The sequence below is a fragment of the Biomphalaria glabrata genome, chromosome 18 (genome assembly GCF_947242115.1).
Source record: "Biomphalaria glabrata chromosome 18, xgBioGlab47.1, whole genome shotgun sequence".
In the NCBI taxonomy this organism is placed as follows: domain Eukaryota; kingdom Metazoa; phylum Mollusca; class Gastropoda; family Planorbidae; genus Biomphalaria; species Biomphalaria glabrata.
The window spans coordinates 17,946,339-17,968,644 of NC_074728.1; the positions used below are offsets into that span (position 1 = coordinate 17,946,339).

Here is a 22,306-nt window from a genome sequence, read left to right on the forward strand (position 1 = left end):
TTCTATTGCTGTCTATAGTGTCACAGGGAAGTGTTTCTTTTCTTTTCCAACTTCTTTTTAACCCTTGATGTACATTAAAACTTATGAAATTTATGAAAAATGATTAGAAATTAAATTTGACTTATAGCACCAAACGGCTGGCTATAGACAACTAAACTGCTGTAGAGGTATATATTTTAACATATTTAAAACTAGAAATAACTTGAATAACTTCTTTGAGAAAAAAACGAAATATCACGTTTATTACAACAGAGACAAATTAGAGATGCAATTAAATAAATGTTTAAACAAATCAAACTCAATAAAAACATGTCCTATCACTCTGTAGTTGTCTGGCGTACTTTAAACACAGCTTACAACTGCACTGCACATCTTGCATCATTCTACAAGCCTAACGTTCAATTAAATGCTCTCTCTCTACAACTAAAAATAAATACTCCCTTGGCAAACACACAGACACTATCCATAACTGTTCTATTTAGAACCACTGGCATAGTAATTACATTTTATTTTACATCTAGATTGCTTTAAAAAAAACACAAAAATTTGTTTTTATTACAAATCATATTGATATTAATTTGTTTATATCTGCAGCTCAAAGAAAGACTTGCTATTTGAAAACATCTAATAAGAACCACTGGCATAGCCTTAACTTTCTTTTTTACATTTAGATTGCTTTAAAAAAAACAACACAATAAAGATTAGTTTTTATTACAAATCATATTGATATTAGTTTTTTTGTATATCTGCAGCTGAAAGAAAGTCTTGTTGCTGTTTTAAGACATCTAATTAGAACCACTGGCATAACAATAACGTGTAAGGGTCTTTAAATTCCGTCATTTAAAATTAAGAGAAGAACAAGAAACATTACCCTGCACACACCCTTATTAGGATGAGGAGACAGAGAAACTGGTGGATGCCACAGCACTGCTGATGAAAAGCTTCTGTTTAAAAAGACATGTTGCTATTTTAAGACATCTTAATAGAACCAGTGGCATAGCAATAACATTTTTTACATCTAGATTGCTTTTGATATTAATATCTGATTTGATTTGGATTTTAGGTACATCGGCGCGATATTAATATCTGCCGCTCAAAGAAAGACCTGCTGTTATTTTAAGACATCTAATTAGAACCACTGGCATAGCAATAACATTTTTTACATATAGATTGCTTTTGATATTAATATCTGTAGCTCAAAGAAAGACCTGCTGTTATTTTAAGACATCTGGCATATTGGTGTCAGAAGGGATTATGCAATTTACTGGTATCAAAAGTAACTGTGGCATATTGGGTCATACCAAAGTAGAATGTAAGAAAAGAAGAGCACCACAACAGCAACATTCAAACAGAAACAACAGATGTGAGAGAAATAATAGAAATAATCAGCACTTTAGTCCAAACCATAACAGAAGATCTTAACAATATATATCAAAGAAGCAAGAAACAGAAGAACATGGCAAAGCTACAGCCCAACTAACACTAGATCATATCAAGCAAATAGAAGATGGTAAAACAACAACAATGTCAAGAAGAGATCAATTTCAAAGTCTTGATAGGCAGCATGCAATGTACCACAATAACAATTATAGCACTAGACAAATTATATCAACAATAGTAACTGAACGACCAATTCAAAATGAAACAGCAGCATATGTGCAAACAAAAGTAGCTAAATTGAAAGTTTATCCTGCCTTTTCTTATTTATTAGTTTAGAGAATTTGTTAATTTCCATATTGTGCATCGTTTTATTAGCGAAAGGTAAAAGTAGTGACAAAAGGTAAAAGTAGTGACGTAGTAAGACAGATGAATGACGTAAGAGAACAGGCGAATAAGAATAACAAAATGACGATAGCGTAGAAGAAGGTTGTTTAGTATGATAGATAAATAGCACGTTTAAGAAGACAAGACAGACTTCCCAGTCATGAATAAATGTATCATTTACAGCAGTAAAAAGCCTTTTATCAAGTGTACATTATTAACTGAAATGTTTGTTGGCTAATGTGAAACAGTAAAGGAAATAGGAGTGAAGTTACTCAAGATACTAGCCCACAACACTATGTAGATGGTATTAAGATGTTCACGTTATGAAACAATGGATGTACTTCAATCATAGTCAAAAAATCACTTGTGAAACCTGAGCAGATATTAGAAGACAAAGTCACACTGACATATGCTAATAAAGATCTATAGGAAGTTTGTGAAACAGCATTAGTCTTTATAGAGTCACCATGGTTCACTAGTCAATACAAAGCCATAGTAATAAATAACCCAGCTGAAGAACTAATTATTGGGAGCAAAGACAACATAATTGAACTATGAGAAGTAAAATGAACTAATAGCATAAATCAGGAAAACAGAAGTAGCAGCAGTAACAACAAGAGGTCAAGCAAAATAAAATAAGGGCAACAGAAATGGAGACAAGTGAACTGACCTGTGAAAGAACTGAAGGCAAACAGTTTATTTCAAACAAAGCTTCTGTAGATATAGAGAGTCAAACAGAGAACACAGCAGAAATAAGAAAAATAAGAAAGAAAACTCTTTTATGGCCATAATACCAAACATGAACATCAACAAAGATGAATTAATTGAAATGCAGCAAAATGATCCAACAATTTCAAACATATGCAAAAATGTATGTAATAGAACTGAAGGACCATACAGTAAAATAAATGGAGTGGTTATCAAACTCAAGAAAATAAAAAATGGTAATGAAGTGATACAGATCGTAATACCTCATTGAGAAAAGGCATCAATGAAACATACCATGACAGTCCCTTGACTGGACATAAGGCTTACACAAGGACACTAGAAAAAATAAGACATAAGTAAAAACATATACTAAGAGTTGTGTACAGTGCATAAGAAGAAATCACAATCACAAGGCACCTCTAAAAGAAACAGATACAGTAGAGACACCATTAAAAAAACAACCCATGGACATCGTAGAACTTACAACTATAGCAACTAAAGGAAACAGGTACATATTATCATTCATGGATTTTTGCCACACGCTGGCCTGAAGCTTTTCCATTAAAACACATTGATGCAAGTACGCTATTTCCTACGTTATTACTATTATTAACCATAATAGGCTTTACTAGAACTGTTGTCAGTGATAATGGAACTCAGTTTAAAGCAGTCCAAATAGCTGCATTTGCAAATATAACAGAAGTCAATCAAATCTGTAGTACAGTTTACCATGTGCAGCAAATGGTATTGTAGAGCGTAGGAATAAATCTATGAAGATCATTTTAGACAAAGTATGCATGAAAAACCCAAAGAACTGGGATGAGATGCTCCCATACATATTGTTTGCACACAGTGAAACTAAGAATGAATCAACAGGTTTCTCCCCGTATGAATTAGTGCATAACAGAAAAATGAGAGGACCATTACATTAATGGAAGCAAAACATGATTGAGATTTAAGATTTTCCGCTAATAGTGAACAACACAAATCAGTTAACATATGCGGTCAAAACGGCATAGGAGACTATCAAAAGAAGCACCAAGAAACACAGAAACATTAAAAAAAAAAAAAAAAGAGTGTTAAGAGAATTTGAAGAAGGAGTTGCAGTTTATGTACAAATGTGAGATGAGGAACAAAATTATGAGGGTCCATATACTATCAAAGAAAGATGAATGGAACACTAAAGAAATTACATGTCAAAAAACTGAAAGGTATTCCCAGGATAGAACAAGCCATGATAGTACAAAGCAATGATGCAGAGGAATGTGAGATGTTTAAAGATGAGACAGATAGCGAACACATTTTTGTCTACATGCCTGTGCTGTATCCCAACATATAGAAACACCAGCTGCAAATGAAGAGCAACTAGAAAAGAGAGTACAAAGAGAGTATTAAGTGAGTGAGTATTAAGAGAGTACAAAGAGAGTACAAAGAGAGTATTAAGAGAGTACAGAGAGAGTATTAAGAGAGTACAAAGAGAGTATTAAGAGAGTACAAAGAGAGTATTAAGAGAGTACAAAGAGAGTATTAAGAGAGTACAAAGAGAGTATTAAGAGAGTACAAGGATGTGATTACAAATCAACTAGGGAGGACAAGCATAAAATCAAATTGAAAGACTATTCTGCAATAAAGAGAAAGAACTATACAATACCAACAGTATAATGTGACAAAGTAAAAGAATTAAATAAGTTCAGCTGCAATTTGCCAGGTCTAGTAGGAGTGTACCAATGGAATGTGATGCCATTTGGTTTGGTGAACAGTACAACAACATTCCCAAATGTATGCTCAAGGTGCTGCATGGAATTGAAGATGTATTTTTCTATGTGGATGATATCTGCATAATTTCAAAAACTTGACAAGACTCTCAAACAAGTACTTAAATAGGCTAAGTGAGAACAAGTTGACTACAGCCCCTGATAAACTACAAATAGGAAAAACTAACATAGAATTTTCAGGCTATGAAATAGGAAACACAAGACCTACTAGAAGCAGCCTAAATAAAATAAGGCAAGTTAACCCACCAGAAACTAGAAAAGACATTCAAGCCATTATAGGAATATTTAATTTTTACATGAAATTGTTAGAAACTATACACAAGGAAAGGCTCTCCAGAGCAAGATTTTTCACACTATAATGGCTGCTACTTAAATTTACTTGGTGCTGCTGTTAAATGGGAAGTAAGCAAAGATGATACAGAGCGTTGTATTATCATCATTAAAATTCTCAATGAGTTGTGGGATGAAGGGACCACTTGATGTTTCAAAACAATTAATTTTTAAAAGTTGTCAAATATTGTAAGTTCATGAAAGGCTGCCTATGGGTTAGAAGTCATCCAGACTAAGTGCATTCTATCAATGACAAACCTATTAATAATAAACATATTTTACAAATCTGTATCAGAGACAAGCAATGTGCTGCAGAGATAGATAACTGCAGGTGTGGATTAATATTTTACTCACATGCATAAAATAAAACTATAAGCATATTATAAAAACAATAACGATTTAACTTTTTGTGTTTTCAATTAAAAGAAGAAAAAAAAAAGGTTAATATAAAACACCATATATAAGTATAAACCACAGACGCATGAGGCTATGTTTCGGATATAACTTTCTACATCTTACAGACCTCTTGGAATGAAGACATAACTATTGATGACTTTGATGGAAAAGATGGTCTCTCTTGGCCTCTAGCTTCTTTTTCTCATAGCCGATGATGAGCTGAATATGCTCCACGAACAGACTGATGCCCCAGAGGATAAGGGATAGAACTGCGAAGAGCTCCACCATGAAGATCACTTGCTGAATTTTAATCTCTTTGTCATCGCTTGGCCTGGGAAGCCCTGGAGAGTTGAGAGGAAGGGAAAGAAACATGAATAATTGTTGGCAAGGATGTTACAGGCCAAATTATTGAACTTACTTTGGACTACAGTGATTAAGGTCTACATATGGGGCAGAACAATGGGTACACAACAGAACAACAAGCCAAAGCAACGCATATTTTAACAGACAGTACACAAATGTAGATATAATAGCACCAAAGAGAAGTATAATAGAGCACAATATGCACTTTTAATAAGCAAATAACATGCAAAACATTTAAATAGCAGCACAAAAGGATTTATATATATATATATATATATATATATATATATATATATATATATATATATATATATATATATATATATATATATATATATATATATATATATATATGAGTATTTCTAAGCTATTTCTAATGAAATCTATGACTTTCTGAAGCTTTTCATTTTTCATGTTTACTAATCTTCATTCTTATTTTTTTTTAAATATAATATTTATTTTGTTATTGTATTCCAGAATAACCTTTCCAATAAAATCCATTGCTGGTTTATTATTTTGTTAAAAAAAATAGCTAAATGCTCAAACACCCATGGATACGCCACTTTTCAATGCATCTCCTTTGGAATCTCTTATTTACAAAGAATAAGGCATATGGAATAATCAGAATTAAATAAAAGCATTTTCTTGAAACTGAATAATAATAAGTAAGATGTGTGGCAGAGAAGCTAAGTACGCTTCAGTTTGGCATGGCTACCAATCAAAGGGGCTTGAGGTTTGACCCAACTTTAGCAGAGTTGTGTTAATTTAATTTTAAAAAGTACTGTTAATTAGAATCTAGTAGTAGTATACCTTTGATAGTGCGTTGTATTCTTTGGACTCTAGAATCGGTACTGTTTAAACACAGCAATGCTTTACCTTCTAATCTGAAAAAAAATGTTGACAGATAGTCACAGATCTCACAAACCGACAAGCATTTATTAGATCTATCATTTAATTAATTTTTCAAAAGGTTTAGATAACAGTGAGCAAATAGATGCTATCTTACTAGGTTTTTCCAAAGCTTTTGACAAAGTTCACCACCATAGTTTGCTTAAAAAATTAAAATATTTTGGCATTGATGGTTCATTGCATTAGTGGATTAAAGATTTTCTGATAGGGAGCGAACAAAATGTAATAATAAATGGCTCTAAATCAACACCAATAACAGTAAACTCAGGCGTACCTCAAGGAACAGTCTTGGGTCCACTACTACTATACATTGCATTAGTTCAGGAACAAAAGTCAGATTATTAGCAGACGATTGCATAATATATATGTAGAACAATAAAAACAACACAAGATACAGAAATTTTACAAAGAGAATTAGATGAATTACAGAAATGGGAATCAAATTGGAGAATGTCTTTCCACCCAGAAAAATGTCAGTTATTAAGAGTAACAAAAAAAACTAAAACAAATTAATTCCACTTTATTTTATTCATGGTAAACCAGTAACACAGACTAAAAACGCAAAATACCTAGGTGTTATAATAAATGAAAAACTGTCATGGAATCCCCATATAGATGAAACTATCAAAAAATCAAAGCATTAGGGTTTATTAAAAAAAATTTCTATAAATCAAATAAGAACATAAAACTAAAATGTTATTTAACCTTGGTTAAGCCAATAATAGAATATATGCATCCTCTGTTTGGGACCCCTCAACTCAAGAAAACATTAAGAAACTGGAACAGACACAAAATAGAGCAGTGAGATTCATAACAAACGAATATTCACATTTGACTAGAGTAACACCTTTAGTAAAATCATTAAATTTAGAAAGCCTTCAGGATAGAAGACTTAAAAGTAAAGTAGCAATTATACATAAAACACTGAACCATAATCTTCAAATACAAAATTTAATAAAATACTCAGAAAGACAAAAAGATAAAGGCACATTTCTCGTTCCATATGCAAGGACAAATTTGTACAAGTGCTCCTTCTAGTGCTATTAGAGCATGGAATAGGTTGCCTGTGCTAGCTAGGAAAACCAGTGACTTGGCATGACGCCTAGGACGTAATCATCTTCTTTTTTGAAGTAATGTCTGTATTATATAAGATAAGATGATGAATCCTAAAAGACATACATCATACATAATCATTGATTTAGATCTTAATCTAGATCTATACTCTATAGCCAGGCTATAGGCCTACTTTACTACTTATAAATTAATACTATAGATAATCAATAATCTAGAATCTTTAATACTTCTATAAGTATAATTCTACTGTAACTGTCTGTATCACTACTAATAGATCTAGATCTAATGTTTGTTGTAAAATGTTTTACATGTTTCGGATATTCCTTCAGAGTTGAAGATAGTTTACTTCCTAGTCCAAACTTCCTGCAGGACGTCAGGGGATGGGAATGGGCAGGGTTTGAACCCTCGACTGTCGATAAATCCGAACGACAGTCCAGTGCGCAAACTGCACGACCAGGCAGCCAGATCTAGATCTCTGCTACTAGATCTAGTCTAGTCCTTGATCTACTATACTAGCAGTGTAGGCATTAATATTATGACTCGAATCATTATCATGAACATGGTTATTAATCATTAATGATAATCATAATGAGTTAGTTAATGATTAAAATCCAGAAGTGTCATTATAATTATTATAAATAAAACTTATTAAGAGGGTGAACATACAAGAATCTGAGTCATATTGACTCATATATATATATCTAGAGTAGATCTATTATTTATAACCGAAAATCCATATCATTTTATGATTTATCCTTAGATAACTAGATCTATCATCTAGATCTAGACTCTACTTAGTCTACTATCTAGATCTATAACAACACACAATTTATCAGAGTCTAGAATCTATCTAGATATAGATTATTATAGATTCTAGCTATATAGTCTAATTGTTGTTTGCAATTGCTCACATTCACTCTAGTCTAATGACTCCAACTCCATTATGACATTATGATGATTATCACAATCTGAAACATGGAATAATTTGAAGTTTGGACAGTTTGGTATTGGAGAGTCAGTCTCACCATTCACCATGGTCTCACGATAAATTTGACAATGCCAAGGACGCGAAAAATTTGAACTACACACACACAAAAAACTTTAAAAATGTGACTCTGTGAAAACACATATTCTTTTATTTGTGTGCACCATATTCATCAAAAGAGCTAGCCATGGCAAGTCTTAGGCATAGACAAACTCGGTGACCGCCTAGGACTCCATTTGGTGAACTAAAAAAAACAATAAGGAAAAAATTGCGAAACTTAGATCACGTCTCAAACATTACGTTACAGAACTCTGCTAGCCTAGTTCAAAGCCTCTACTATGATGCAAGATGCCACACGACATATGCTTAGAGAATTACGCTCTATGAATTTATTTTATTTGTTGATTTAGATATAGACTAGTCGACCCACGGCGTAGCATACGCCGTTATTTTGCAGGGCGGCATTACGCTACTGCCACCTATATGTGACCGCAATGGGCCTCGCACTTTCATTGGACCCGCGCGAATTCTATGTGTAAATTATTAAATTAGACCATTATATAACTTATAACAGATTTCCCGCGGCCTCCTGATTTACCAGGAGCTCTTGGAAATCTCCTGAAATTGCAAAATATACGAAAAAGTCCTGGAATCTCCGGAAATTATTAAAATCTTTTGAAAACTTATACATATCTCTTGAAATATATAGACCAAAATTATCATTTTGGGGTGTCATTCAATATGGAAAACGCCAATCCTACGCGCGATAATAAAAAAAACACGTCATTATGCAATACCCGTTATTATGGAATCTGGTGAAAGAAGGTTTCTCGCGCCTCAAACTAATGAAGAATTACTTGAAATCAACGATTCTCGAAGATAGATTGAAACATATTGGTAATTCTTGGTATTGAGTGTGATCTATGTAGGAAACAATTTTTATGATATACGGTAAGGCTCGTAAAGTAATTCTGTACGTAGTAAAGAATGAATAAAATGCAAATATGAATTTTTTTTCTAATACAAACTCTTAATTTTCACTTATTATCCGTATCCCTACTCAAACTGGTTGTCATCCAAGGGGTTGAGGGCTTTGCACTTGGGGTTTTGTGCCCCCTCGTGTGACTGGTGAGACTTATGTTGGACTTCATACTGAGCAGGTCATTCCGGCTGAAGCTTTTCTACTGCCAGCGCTTCTCTCGTGACCTCTGCAATTTGTGCGCCAGGTTTCTATCATGTGATTTCGCCCCCCCCCCCCCCCCCCCCCAGGTTGCAGGGTCAATGCCGAAGTTTTTCAGAGAAACTCTGGAATAAATGTAACCTAACACAACTACACCAAGCTGCATTAAACTTTCAACAAACATTCTTATTAGAAAAAGACATTAACCAACCAGTCGATGACCTCTGGAATTTCATTAAAAACCATCTTAAAAGCATTATAGAAAATCAAATACCAACTAAATACACATCAAACAAAATAAATAAATGCTGGTTTAATAATAGACTAAAGAAGCTTTGTAAACAGAAGGAAAACCTATATAGACAATTTAAAGAAACTATCTTATCTTATATAATACAGACGTTACTTCAAAAAAGAAGATGATTACGTCCTACGCGTCATGCATTTAGTCATGCATATTAACCAATGACTTAAATTCTGCCAAGTCACTGGTTTTCCTGGCTAGCTCATGCAACCCATTCCATGCTCTAATAGCACTAGGGAAGAAGGAGTATTTGTACAAATTTGTCCTAGCATATGGGACGAGGAATGTGCCTTTATCTTTGTGTCTTTCAGAGTATTTTATTAAATTTTGTTTTTGTATTTGAAGATTATGGTTCAGTGTTTTATGTATGATTGCTACTTTACTTTTGAGCCTTCTGTCCTGAAGGCTTTCTAAATTTAGTGATTTTACTAAAGGTGTAACTCTAGTCAAATGTGAATATTCGTTTGTTATGAATCGCACTGCTCTATTTTGTGTCTGTTCTAGTTTCTTAATGTTTTCTTGAGTTGAGGGGTCCCAAACAGAGGATGCATATATTCTATTATTGGCTTAACCAAGGTTAAATAACATTTTAGTTTTATGTTCTTATTTGATTTATAGAAATTTCTTTTAATAAATCCTAATGCTTTGTTTGATTTTTTTGTAGTTTCATCAATATGTGGATTCCATGACAGTTTTTCATTTATTATAACACCTAGGTATTTTGCGTTTTTAGTCTGTGTTACTGGTTTGCCATGAATAAGATAAGTGGAATTAATTTGTTTTAGTTTTTTTGTTACTCTTAACAACTGACATTTTACTGGGTGGAAAGACATGCTCCTATTTGATTCCCATTTCTGTAATTCATCTAATTCTCTTTGTAAAATATCTGTGTCTTGTGTTGTTTTTATTGTTCTATATATTATGCAATCGTCTGCAAATAATCTGACTTTTGTTCCTGAACTAATGCAATTTGGTAAATCATTTATGTAAATTAAAAATAGTAGTGGACCCAAGACTGTTCCTTGAGGTACACCTGAGTTTACTGTTATCGGTGTTGATTTAGAGCCATTTATTATTACAGTTTGTTCTCTCCCTATCAGAAAGTCTTTAATCCACTGATGCAGTGGACCATTAATGCCGAAATATTTTAATTTTTTAAGCAAACTATGGTGGTGAACTTTGTCAAAAGCCTTAGAAAAATCTAGTAAGATAGCATCTATTTGTTCACTATTATCTAAACCTTTTGACAAATCATCAATTAGTCCTATTAATTGTGTTTCACATGATCTATATTTCCTAAAGCCATGTTGGTATGGTGTGAGGACATTATGTTTGTCTAAGTGGTTTATGATGTTGCTACATATTATGTGTTCTAGGATTTTACATGTGATGCTGGTAAGTGATACTGGTCTGTAGTTTCCTGGGTCAGATTTTTCTCCTTTTTTAAATAGGGGGGTGACATTAGCTTCTTTCCAGTCCTTTGGTACTCTGCCCTGGTTAAGTGAAGCCTGAAAGAGTATTTTGAACACTGGGGCTAGTTCATTACTTAGTTCTTTGAGTAATCTAGCTGGAATACCATCAGGTCCAGAAGCTTTATTTGGTTTGGTGTTGGCTAATAGTTTTTGAATTCCATTTTCTTGTACTACTATATCTTCTATGTTGTCTACTTGGTTCAAATTCAGTAATATGTCTTTGTCTCCTGGGGCTGAGAATGCTGATGCAAAATATTTGTTTAGAATGTTTGCTTTAGTTTCATTATCATTATGTATTATGTTATGTTCATCTTTTAATGGCGCTACGCCTGTTGTTTCCATTTTCTTAGACTTAATGTATGACCATAGGTTTTTGTTGTTGTCTTTAGATATTACATTGTTTATGTATTCACTCTGCAGCTGTCTGCTTACTTTTTGGGTTAAGTGTTTAATTTTTATATACTTTTTGTAAACTCTTTCTGCATTAGTTCTCAATCAGACACAGCAGCAGAAATAAATACCTATCACTGTTAATATTAATGGCAGAAGATGTAGAGTCAAATCCAGGGCCTAGATCTAAAGATAGATGCAACATCTGCAAAAAAGTATGCACCATGAAACAGAAAGCCATTCAATGTGACACCTGCGATGAATGGTACCATGCATCATGTCTCCATATGAATACACCTGTGTATTATGCCTTAGGCAACAAAGATGCATCATGGCACTGTGTACCGTGTGGGTTACCTCAGTTTACATCAGGACTGTTTGATTCCTTTGATGCAGACACTTCTAACCCATACAACATCCTAAACACCATCCCAAACCAAACTCACCAACCACTGGCCAGATCCACTCCTGTTAAACCTAAATCTACTAAAATTAATACAACAGCCTCACTAAACAAACCTACTAAAGAAGTAACACCAAAATACCTTAAAACCTTAGTAATAAATTTTCAAAGCATTAGGAACAAAACAGCAGACTTAGAAATTTTATTAGAATGTGAGAAACCAGACATAATTGCAGGCACAGAAACTTGGCTACATCCTGAAATTTATAATGCAGAAATTTTCAATAGTAATTATGAAATTTTTAGAAAAGATAGGGCTGATAATCATGGAGGAGTTCTTTTAGCAATAAAAAACACTCTTATAGCAGAAGAAATTACCTTACCTAACTCAAAAAATATAGAATCAACATTTTGTAAAATAAATACCACCTCAACATCCCTAATAATAGGCAGCATTTACAGACCACCAAATTCTAGTTTAGAATACATGCAGGAACTATGTAATCAGATTACGACACTTAAAGAGACAAATGAAAATGCAGTTTTTTGGATTATGGGTGATTTCAACCTACCTGATATAAATTGGAAAACACTAACCATAGATAAACACCAAAACCTTAAGGACATAAATGAGCTTTTCATAGAAACTTTACACAACCTAAGTTTAGATCAAATCATTAAAAAGCCAACTAGATTAAACAACACATTAGATCTCTTCTTAACCAACAGACCTGGATTAGTAGTTGATTATGATATTATCCCTGGTCTATCAGACCATGAGATCATAAAAATACACAGTCAGATAAAAGCAGTAGCCAATACAAAACCCAAAAGAAAAATCTTACTCTGGAATAAATGTAACCTAACACAACTACACCAAGCTGCATTAAACTTTCAACAAACATTCTTATTAGAAAAAGACATTAACCAACCAGTCGATGACCTCTGGAATTTCATTAAAAACCATCTTAAAAGCATTATAGAAAATCATATACCAACTAAATACACATCAAACAAAATAAATAAATGCTGGTTTAATAATAGACTAAAGAAGCTTTGTAAACAGAAGGAAAACCTATATAGAAAATTTAAAGAAACTAATGCAGAAAGAGTTTACAAAAAGTATATAAAAATTAAACACTTAACCCAAAAAGTAAGCAGACAGCTGCAGAGTGAATACATAAACAATGTAATATCTAAAGACAACAACAAAAACCTATGGTCATACATTAAGTCTAAGAAAATGGAAACAACAGGCGTAGCGCCATTAAAAGATGAACATAACATAATACATAATGATAATGAAACTAAAGCAAACATTCTAAACAAATATTTTGCATCAGCATTCTCAGCCCCAGGAGACAAAGACATATTACTGAATTTGAACCAAGTAGACAACATAGAAGATATAGTAGTACAAGAAAATGGAATTCAAAAACTATTAGCCAACACCAAACCAAATAAAGCTTCTGGACCTGATGGTATTCCAGCTAGATTACTCAAAGAACTAAGTAATGAACTAGCCCCAGTGTTCAAAATACTCTTTCAGGCTTCACTTAACCAGGGCAGAGTACCAAAGGACTGGAAAGAAGCTAATGTCACCCCCCTATTTAAAAAAGGAGAAAAATCTGACCCAGGAAACTACAGACCAGTATCACTTACCAGCATCACATGTAAAATCCTAGAACACATAATATGTAGCAACATCATAAACCACTTAGACAAACATAATGTCCTCACACCATACCAACATGGCTTTAGGAAATATAGATCATGTGAAACACAATTAATAGGACTAATTGATGATTTGTCAAAAGGTTTAGATAATAGTGAACAAATAGATGCTATCTTACTAGATTTTTCTAAGGCTTTTGACAAAGTTCACCACCATAGTTTGCTTAAAAAATTAAAATATTTCGGCATTAATGGTCCACTGCATCAGTGGATTAAAGACTTTCTGATAGGGAGAGAACAAACTGTAATAATAAATGGCTCTAAATCAACACCGATAACAGTAAACTCAGGTGTACCTCAAGGAACAGTCTTGGGTCCACTACTATTTTTAATTTACATAAATGATTTACCAAATTGCATTAGTTCAGGAACAAAAGTCAGATTATTTGCAGACGATTGCATAATATATAGAACAATAAAAACAACACAAGACACAGATATTTTACAAAGAGAATTAGATGAATTACAGAAATGGGAATCAAATAGGAGCATGTCTTTCCACCCAGTAAAATGTCAGTTGTTAAGAGTAACAAAAAAACTAAAACAAATTAATTCCACTTATCTTATTCATGGCAAACCAGTAACACAGACTAAAAACGCAAAATACCTAGGTGTTATAATAAATGAAAAACTGTCATGGAATCCACATATTGATGAAACTACAAAAAAATCAAACAAAGCATTAGGATTTATTAAAAGAAATTTCTATAAATCAAATAAGAACATAAAACTAAAATGTTATTTAACCTTGGTTAGGCCAATAATAGAATATGCATCCTCTGTTTGGGACCCCTCAACTCAAGAAAACATTAAGAAACTAGAACAGACACAAAATAGAGCAGTGCGATTCATAACAAACGAATATTCACATTTGACTAGAGTAACACCTTTAGTAAAATCACTAAATTTAGAAAGCCTTCAGGACAGAAGGCTCAAAAGTAAAGTAGCAATCATACATAAAACACTGAACCATAATCTTCAAATACAAAAACAAAATTTAATAAAATACTCTGAAAGACACAAAGATAAAGGCACATTCCTCGTCCCATATGCTAGGACAAATTTGTACAAATACTCCTTCTTCCCTAGTGCTATTAGAGCATGGAATGGGTTGCATGAGCTAGCCAGGAAAACCAGTGACTTGGCAGAATTTAAGTCATTGGTTAATATGCATGACTAAATGCATGACGCGTAGGACGTAATCATCTTTTTTGAAGTAACGTCTGTATTATATAAGATAAGATAACTTTGATGGTGTCCCTGAAGCGTTTTCTTTGTCCACCTTGTGATCGCTTTCCTTCCCTTAATTGGACATAAAGGAGTCGTTTAGGGATGTGGGAGTCTTTTATTCTGAAGATGTGGCATGCCCATCGCAGCTGATACTGCATCAGGATTGTCTGGATGCTTAGCTCAATACTAGTCATAGGACTTAAAAACATCAAGAATTACCGGTACTAAAAAATTTAATTCTAGAACTCAGCTTACCCACATGATACATTGGTTCCTTTCACTTCGGATATGATCTTTAACTGGGTGAAATTATTCGACATCAACAACTCATCATCTCTCTGAAAAAAAAACAATAAAAATAAAAACTTGTAGACTGTAGTGTTCACTCCCTTGATTAAAAAAAATATATATTATCTCATTCATCGTCTTGTTAACCTTGAGAGGAGTGTGTTAAGATTTAAATCTTAATCGCTGTCCTGAAATAGAATTTTTTGTTTTTAAATATTTTTTTATCATAATCTTTTCAACACAAACTTACTTGTAATCCATTATAGGCTATAACAATAAGATAATGATATAGGATGAATGATATTGTCCCTGGTCAACCAGAGGGTACATACAGGGTAGGGGGGCAGGAGTGGGTCCAATACTTAAGTGACCGCGGCCCCCCACTTGAGGGTGTTCCCAAATGAATGACCTAATTTTGTTTTTTTCATTAAATATTACGCCACTGACAAGTAATCTTACTATTCAGGATGAGTCAAAAAAGATAGCCTAGATGACTTTTTTTTGCTGCACAGAAAGCACGAAGCGAGGCGATATGAATTGAGATTTGTCACTTGTGCATTACTCATTAAAAGAGTCTAAATTATTATTTTTTTTAAGTTTTACTTATATAGGCCTACTGTACCAATTGAAATTTAGACATATATTTACTAAGAAGGCCAAGATTATCTCATGTCATAATGTCGAATGCCAAAATGCAGGGGGCCCTACAAAGGTTAAGCCCACAGGGCCCCCGAATCCCTAGCTACGCCACTGGAAGTGCAACATGCGGTGCAAAATCATTTGCGACGTGCCTCCTCCTGAGAAGTGAGAGGGTGGTACTAAATGTCCTAAAGAGGTATAAAAGGAGCGACTCAAGGTTTACTATCCATTTTTAAGCTAGTGGCGTGTAATTTGAGCGTGCAAGCTGAACTCTTCACCGACCTGGTACCAATCCACAGGACCAAGTACATGCAACTTCTGTTGTAATGGTCATCGATTCATGCATGGTCCTGCCAACAAGCAACGAGGGGACGGGAGGGAAGTCACCTTTGGTAGAAGATGCGATCGGCGCCGCAGATGAAGTTTGAGTTTGTTTTTTTTAGCTGTGGTTTTCATGCAGTATGCCCCCTCGCACTCGTGGCAATGAAAGGGCCGATGTTCTAGTTTGAGGAACGCTGGCCGTGATCGCTTTCATGGCCCCACGCACGTTTAAACAGGCTAAGACTATGTTATCAGAGTGGGTACATGAGAACGGTACGTGACGTTTTGGCGCCGCCGTTTTGTCGACGGGACGTTTTGGCGCGAGCCGTTTTGGCGACGGGACGTTTTGGCGCGAGATATCATTTGACGATAATTTAATAAGCACGTAGCTTTTATAACAATGTTTATTTCACTCTACCATAATATTGTATGTAAAGTATAAATTCTAACTCCGTTCAGCGAATTGTTTTTTTTTTAATTATAAAGGTTTTGCTTATTTTATGAATATAAGCCTATAATAAGTCAGATTCATGAATGGTAATGACATACTATAGGTGAGTTCTGCTAATCGCACTGGATGACATTTTTGGATTTCTTTCCAAAAGATTTTTTTTTATTTGACATTAGTGTAATATAGGCCTACGAACTAGCTAAGTGTCACACTTTAATATAACAAAAACCATGTTAACATCTAAAGCTCTATTACGCTGAATGAGGACAATAACTCCACACATAGTAAAGATTAAGACACGGAATGTGGTCAGTACAAACTCTCGTGAAAAGATATATTTTGAGAAATTGGGTAGGGGTGATTTGGGTGACACATCTCGCATTGACGCAGGTAGAGTGAAACAAATGAAGACAAGACCAGCACCGAGCACTGGTCGTTGGCGTCATGCGTCTGGCGATCATCTCCTTGGGAATGGTCATTACATGTGACACCTATCCCGGCCCCTCTCTTCTGCTCATATTTCACTCCTTGTATATACTCTTTCCTCCACCCCTCCCCTCTCTCACGCGATTTTGTTTTTAATTTTAAAGTAATATCTTAGAAAACCTTTTTGACAATAAAAGTGTGCCTCTTAATAAACACACATACACAAGCCAAAATGTTTGTTAAAGAAAATGATGTGAAAAACAAACACACATTTACATTAATAGGCCTACGTGAAAAATATGTCTTAACACAAACACTCATGCAAAACATAGATATGAAATAATTCTTTTAAAAGAAATAATACAATAAACGTACATAATGTATTTCGCGCCAAAATCGTCCCGTCGCCAAAACGGCTCGCGCCAAAACGACTTTCGTGCCAAAACGGCGGCGCCAAAACGGCGGCGCCCAAAAGTCCTGCTTCGCATGAGAAGTGGTTGAAATTCTGGAATGGCTCTGACCAGGCCCGTGATGTCAGGCAGCGTATGCGTCGCCCGGACCAAGGCATCCATGCTGGAGGCTAAAAAGCCGAAAACAACAACAACAACAATAGCGCATATAGGTTGGGGCAGTGCCCCATTAAGTACCCACTTGCCCGTTGCGGCCAAATTGTGAAGCCCATTGCAGACACCGTGAAGAGTAAGTGGATACATTGAAGCATATTTTGCTCTAGAATCGGCATCTCCGAGAGCTACGGAATAACGTATCGGCAGAACAGGGCCGGCCCTAAGCATATGCAAACTAGGCAGACGTCTAGGGCTTCCGATTGGTGGGCCTCGTACGGGACTCAAATAAAATTATTTTTTAAAAGAAAAAATTGTGCAACATGGATCAAATCTCAAACATAGCAGAACTCGGTGGCCACTAGCCTCGCTCTAAGTGCCTACTATGAATCAAGGTTTATTCATTTAGATCTACTTGTTAGATTACATAGGCTTGAAGACCATTGTTTCTTCCTTTTGGTGAAATGTCGAAACATTTTTTCTATAGTCTGGTGATCATGAATCGTACATGAATCTCTGAATCACATTTGTGCTATTGGCATTGTATGAATGTAATTTATTTGTTGATTTAGAAAGATATATGAAGGTTCTAATTCATTGCGTATTGTTTATCTATTTCATTTGGGCCACCCTATTCCCTTAGCAGGGCCGGTCTTAGGCCACTGCAAACTATGCGGTCGCAGTGGGCCCCACGCTTTCATAGGCCCCGCGCTAATTCTATGTGTAATTATTAAATTGCAAAATATATACGAAAAATTCCTGGAAATCTCATGAATTTATTAAAATCTCCTGGAAAAAAAGATAAAATTGTCATTTGTGGGTGTCATTAATTGAGGAAAACGCCAATCCTACGCGCGATAAAAGAAAAAAGGCATTGTCAGCTTTCATGTAATAAAATGTTACAATTGGGCGAATTTTCACATTAATCGGAGGTCCCAATACTTTATTTACTTTTATAGTCACTGGCATATAAATATGCCATAGGTTGCAAGGTTCGTAAAGTAAGGTTAATATGATCGCAATTTTGTACTTGGTAAAGAATGAATAAAATTCAAAGTCGATTTTTTTTCTTATACAGAATCTTAATTTTCAATTATTATCCTTATTCCCACCCAGACTAGGCCCGCGCAATCAGTTTCGCATAGGGCCCCGCAGTTGTTAGGACAGGCCCTGTCCCTTAGCCTAGGCTAGGGCTTCTAATTGCCTATTGCCACTGTGCAGAGTCACTTGACCATTATGGCAGGCACTACGCTGAACAGCAGAGGTTAAAGCATAAAGAGCAGTTAGGGTTAGTCCTTCCTGACCTGAAGCCAATCGGAGGTCATCTCAGGTTACGCGACTTGTCAAAGCAACCTTATCAGTGGCGTGGCTAAGGATTTTGTGGCCTGGGGCTTGACCTCTTTAGAGGCCCCTGCATTTTTATATTCGACATCATGACATTAGATAATGGCGTTATATTTAATGTAAAAACTAATTTCGGACAATCATTTGGGGGCCCGATGAAATTTCCAAATTTGGACCCCCTCTCCCGCACCATAGCTACGCCACTGAACCCTATAATGAAATTTAAGGGACATATGAGATGAGATGCAGTAAAAAGGTGAATGTCGTGAATTTGTTTGTTTAGATCGATTTTCGCCTCTAGGGATTGTTTACATTTGTGTACTCACGTGAGATGTGTACTTACTATCTTCCGTGTCTTGATCCGTGTGTAGTTATGTTCGTCGTTCAGTGTAAAAAAAAAAAGCTTTAGATGTTAACACTGTCTCAGTTATATTAAAGTACGGCTGTAAGCCTAGATTTATTTTGGTCTTACCCAAATTGTAATATTAGCTGTAGGTTTTCCCATGTCTGGCATGTTCATCACACGACACGTGAGCAGCATCATTCCGCTGATAGAGAAGGTACCCTCAAAGTCTATGTAGCCACCTGGAGTGGGCGGAGCTACAATGGGGAAGTTATGTATAACTTATGTATATATGTAAATAAAGAAAACCATCAACAGACATGATTGGGCGGAGCTACAAAGGAAATTATAAGCGTTATAACCAGGGTCAACGTTGCATCCTACAACGGAACATTTTTTTTTTGTATTTTAACGTTTATTATTAAAATATTAGTAGTTAAAAGTTAGGCATTTCATCACTGAGTATCGGCACCTATTTTTTTTTACAAAAAAAAAAAAAAAGCCCTGATTATAACTAATTAGATCTAGGTCAACAAAATACAAGAGTAGGGATGGCTACAAAGTTATGTATAACTAGAACAAGACCAACAGGAGTAGGCGGAGCTACAAAGGGAAGTGTGCATAACCAAAGAGAACATGACCAACAAAAGACAACAAATAGATGCTATTTAAAATTCAAGCAAAAGTTTTCTTTGAATCTACAGAAATATACATACATATATATATATATGCTCCTCGAGCTTTTATTAAAAATAGCACAATATATTGCTATTGTGCCAAAAGTTGACAAAATGCCCATTTAATACGAATGTATTAGGCTACTAAACAAACATTGTAAAAAAAAATAAATAATTGGAAAGATTTTTTTTAATGCCACATGTATTGGCTTAATTGAATAAATAATAAATTTGAAACAAGCAAAAAAAAAAAAAATAAAAAAATACAAAGCTTATTGATCTATTATAAATTAGCTTGGGTCAGTCATGAAATTAAATTTGTAATAGATCTAGACAAACAATAATAAATCTATGCGATTAGAAGTTTTTGTTGGGAGCAATTTCATTCTTTTAGCTTCCTCAATACCCTATGACCCTATCACTTGTCTGGAGAAGTTGGGAAAAGGAAAGGGGAGAAGGTAGTATTTGCGTAAATGTTACCGCGATCGCTTTTAAGTGCATTGATATAAAAATAAAAAGTTCAACTACTTGAATTCCAACTCGAGGGCTAAAGCCTCCTAAAGGGGACCACCCTATATTTCAATTACAAAATTTCTTTCCCTTGTTCAATACCAAAAGAAAATATTTAGTTACCAATAGCTAATGAACTAATTGGTTATTTTTTTTATTTTTATTGATTTTTGTTTTGTGAGGTACAAGAGATAATCGTGCAAAATATCTACTTGATCCGAGATTGGGTGTGGGAGAAATAACGTGCACAAACTTTTTACCAGACAGACAGAATGAGTTGATATACGCTTTGTAAAAACAGGGCTTTAACTCTTTCACTCTTAATTGACCATGCCAGCTTTGATTTGAACCACATAAAACCATATTGATGTTTGGATTTATAAAATTTAATGTGTGATATGTAAAAAGAGCATGCTTTCTCCTACAAATGGATATCAAATTTAACATTTTCTGATAACAAACAAAAAAGTTATTGAAGTTTAATTATAACATCATAGTGAAATACAAATGAGCAAAACGAATAATACTGTCGAAACGAGAAAAAAATAATTACGGTGAGAAAGAGTTAAACAACAGAACGTTTTGCGCTTACTGGTGACGATAAGGTTCGTCCGGGAGACCAGAGAGAAATTGAAAGCCTCGTCGTACGCAACGGGCGCCGGGGTGGTCGTGGTGGTCGTCGTGGTTGTCGTCGTGGTGGTCGTCGTTGTGGTTGTCGTCGTGGTGGTCGTCGTTGTGGTAGTGGTAGAAGTTGTGGTTGGCGTCGTGGTGGGTAATGTCGTTGTGGATGACGCTCTCGTGGTTGCTCTCGTGGTTGCTCTTGCTCTCCCTTTCGTCGTCTTCTTAAATCCAGTTGTCCGAGTTGAAGTTTTCACCGTTTCTGTATAAGAAGAAATGAAAGACAGAGTTACTGCAGCCATTGGACCCCGCGATGAACTGCTATTACAACTATTGTAAAAATAAAACGCATACTAAAACTCTTTGGCTATATATTACAATCCCTAGATTGGCGTCGTTGATAACTAAGAAATCAATAAAACAATTTACCAATTTATTAATCGATTAGTCAATTAATTGTTGTCTTATATAGAAAATGTGCAGATAATTAAGAAGTTAGATGAACATTTTAAACTAACAATAGTCTTTAAAACCTTCTAATTTTATAAGTAATTGAACAGCTCAGTGGCGAGCATGCCGGTCATGGAGGTTCCAGATTTCGAGCTCGAATTCAGTCTTGAGCAACTTTAAAAATAAATATTTTGAAAATGCAGCATAAACTGTTTATTAAAAAAAACTTGCGAAAGTCGTTTTGACTTGTCCAGCGCCGAAACTAACTAATGACTGTTGCATCATTTTTCTTTCTCAATATTTAGAATTGATAGCAATAATCCTATTTGTCTTACCCACCTAAACACTAAAGCAAAAAGCAAACAAAAAAAATCTATTGAAATAATGTCATAAACAGCCTTCAAGGGATCTTAAACTCATACTTTTATAACAGATACACTGGAAAGAATTTTACACAAAAATGTAATTTAAAAAAAAAGCAAGTTAGTGAGGTGTAAGTAAAAGTGAAGTGTAAGTAAAAGTGAGGTGTAAGTAAAAGCGAGGTGTAAGTAAAAGTGGGATGTAAGTAAAAGTGGGGTGTAAGTAAAAGTGGGGTGTAATTAAAAGTGAGGTGTAAGTAAAAGTGAGCTGTAAGTAAAAGTGAGGTGTAAGTAAAAGTG

At 34.6% G+C, this 22,306-nt stretch overlaps 1 protein-coding gene across 1 annotated transcript in view; it reads right to left on the reverse strand.

Moving 5' to 3' along the window:
• Positions 1 to 220: 220 nt before the first annotated feature.
• Positions 221 to 22,306, reverse strand: part of LOC106067645 (uncharacterized) — a 41,633-nt gene continuing 19,547 nt past the window's right edge. Inside the window, exons 11-15 of the mRNA XM_056017565.1 lie at positions 21,172 to 21,459; positions 19,522 to 19,649; positions 15,273 to 15,355; positions 6,147 to 6,220; positions 221 to 5,314 (exon numbers count right to left, since the gene is read on the reverse strand). Coding sequence (XP_055873540.1) covers positions 5,121 to 5,314; positions 6,147 to 6,220; positions 15,273 to 15,355; positions 19,522 to 19,649; positions 21,172 to 21,459 — 767 coding nt within the window. The 3' untranslated portion in view covers positions 221 to 5,120. The remainder of the gene's footprint in view (positions 5,315 to 6,146; positions 6,221 to 15,272; positions 15,356 to 19,521; positions 19,650 to 21,171; positions 21,460 to 22,306) is intronic.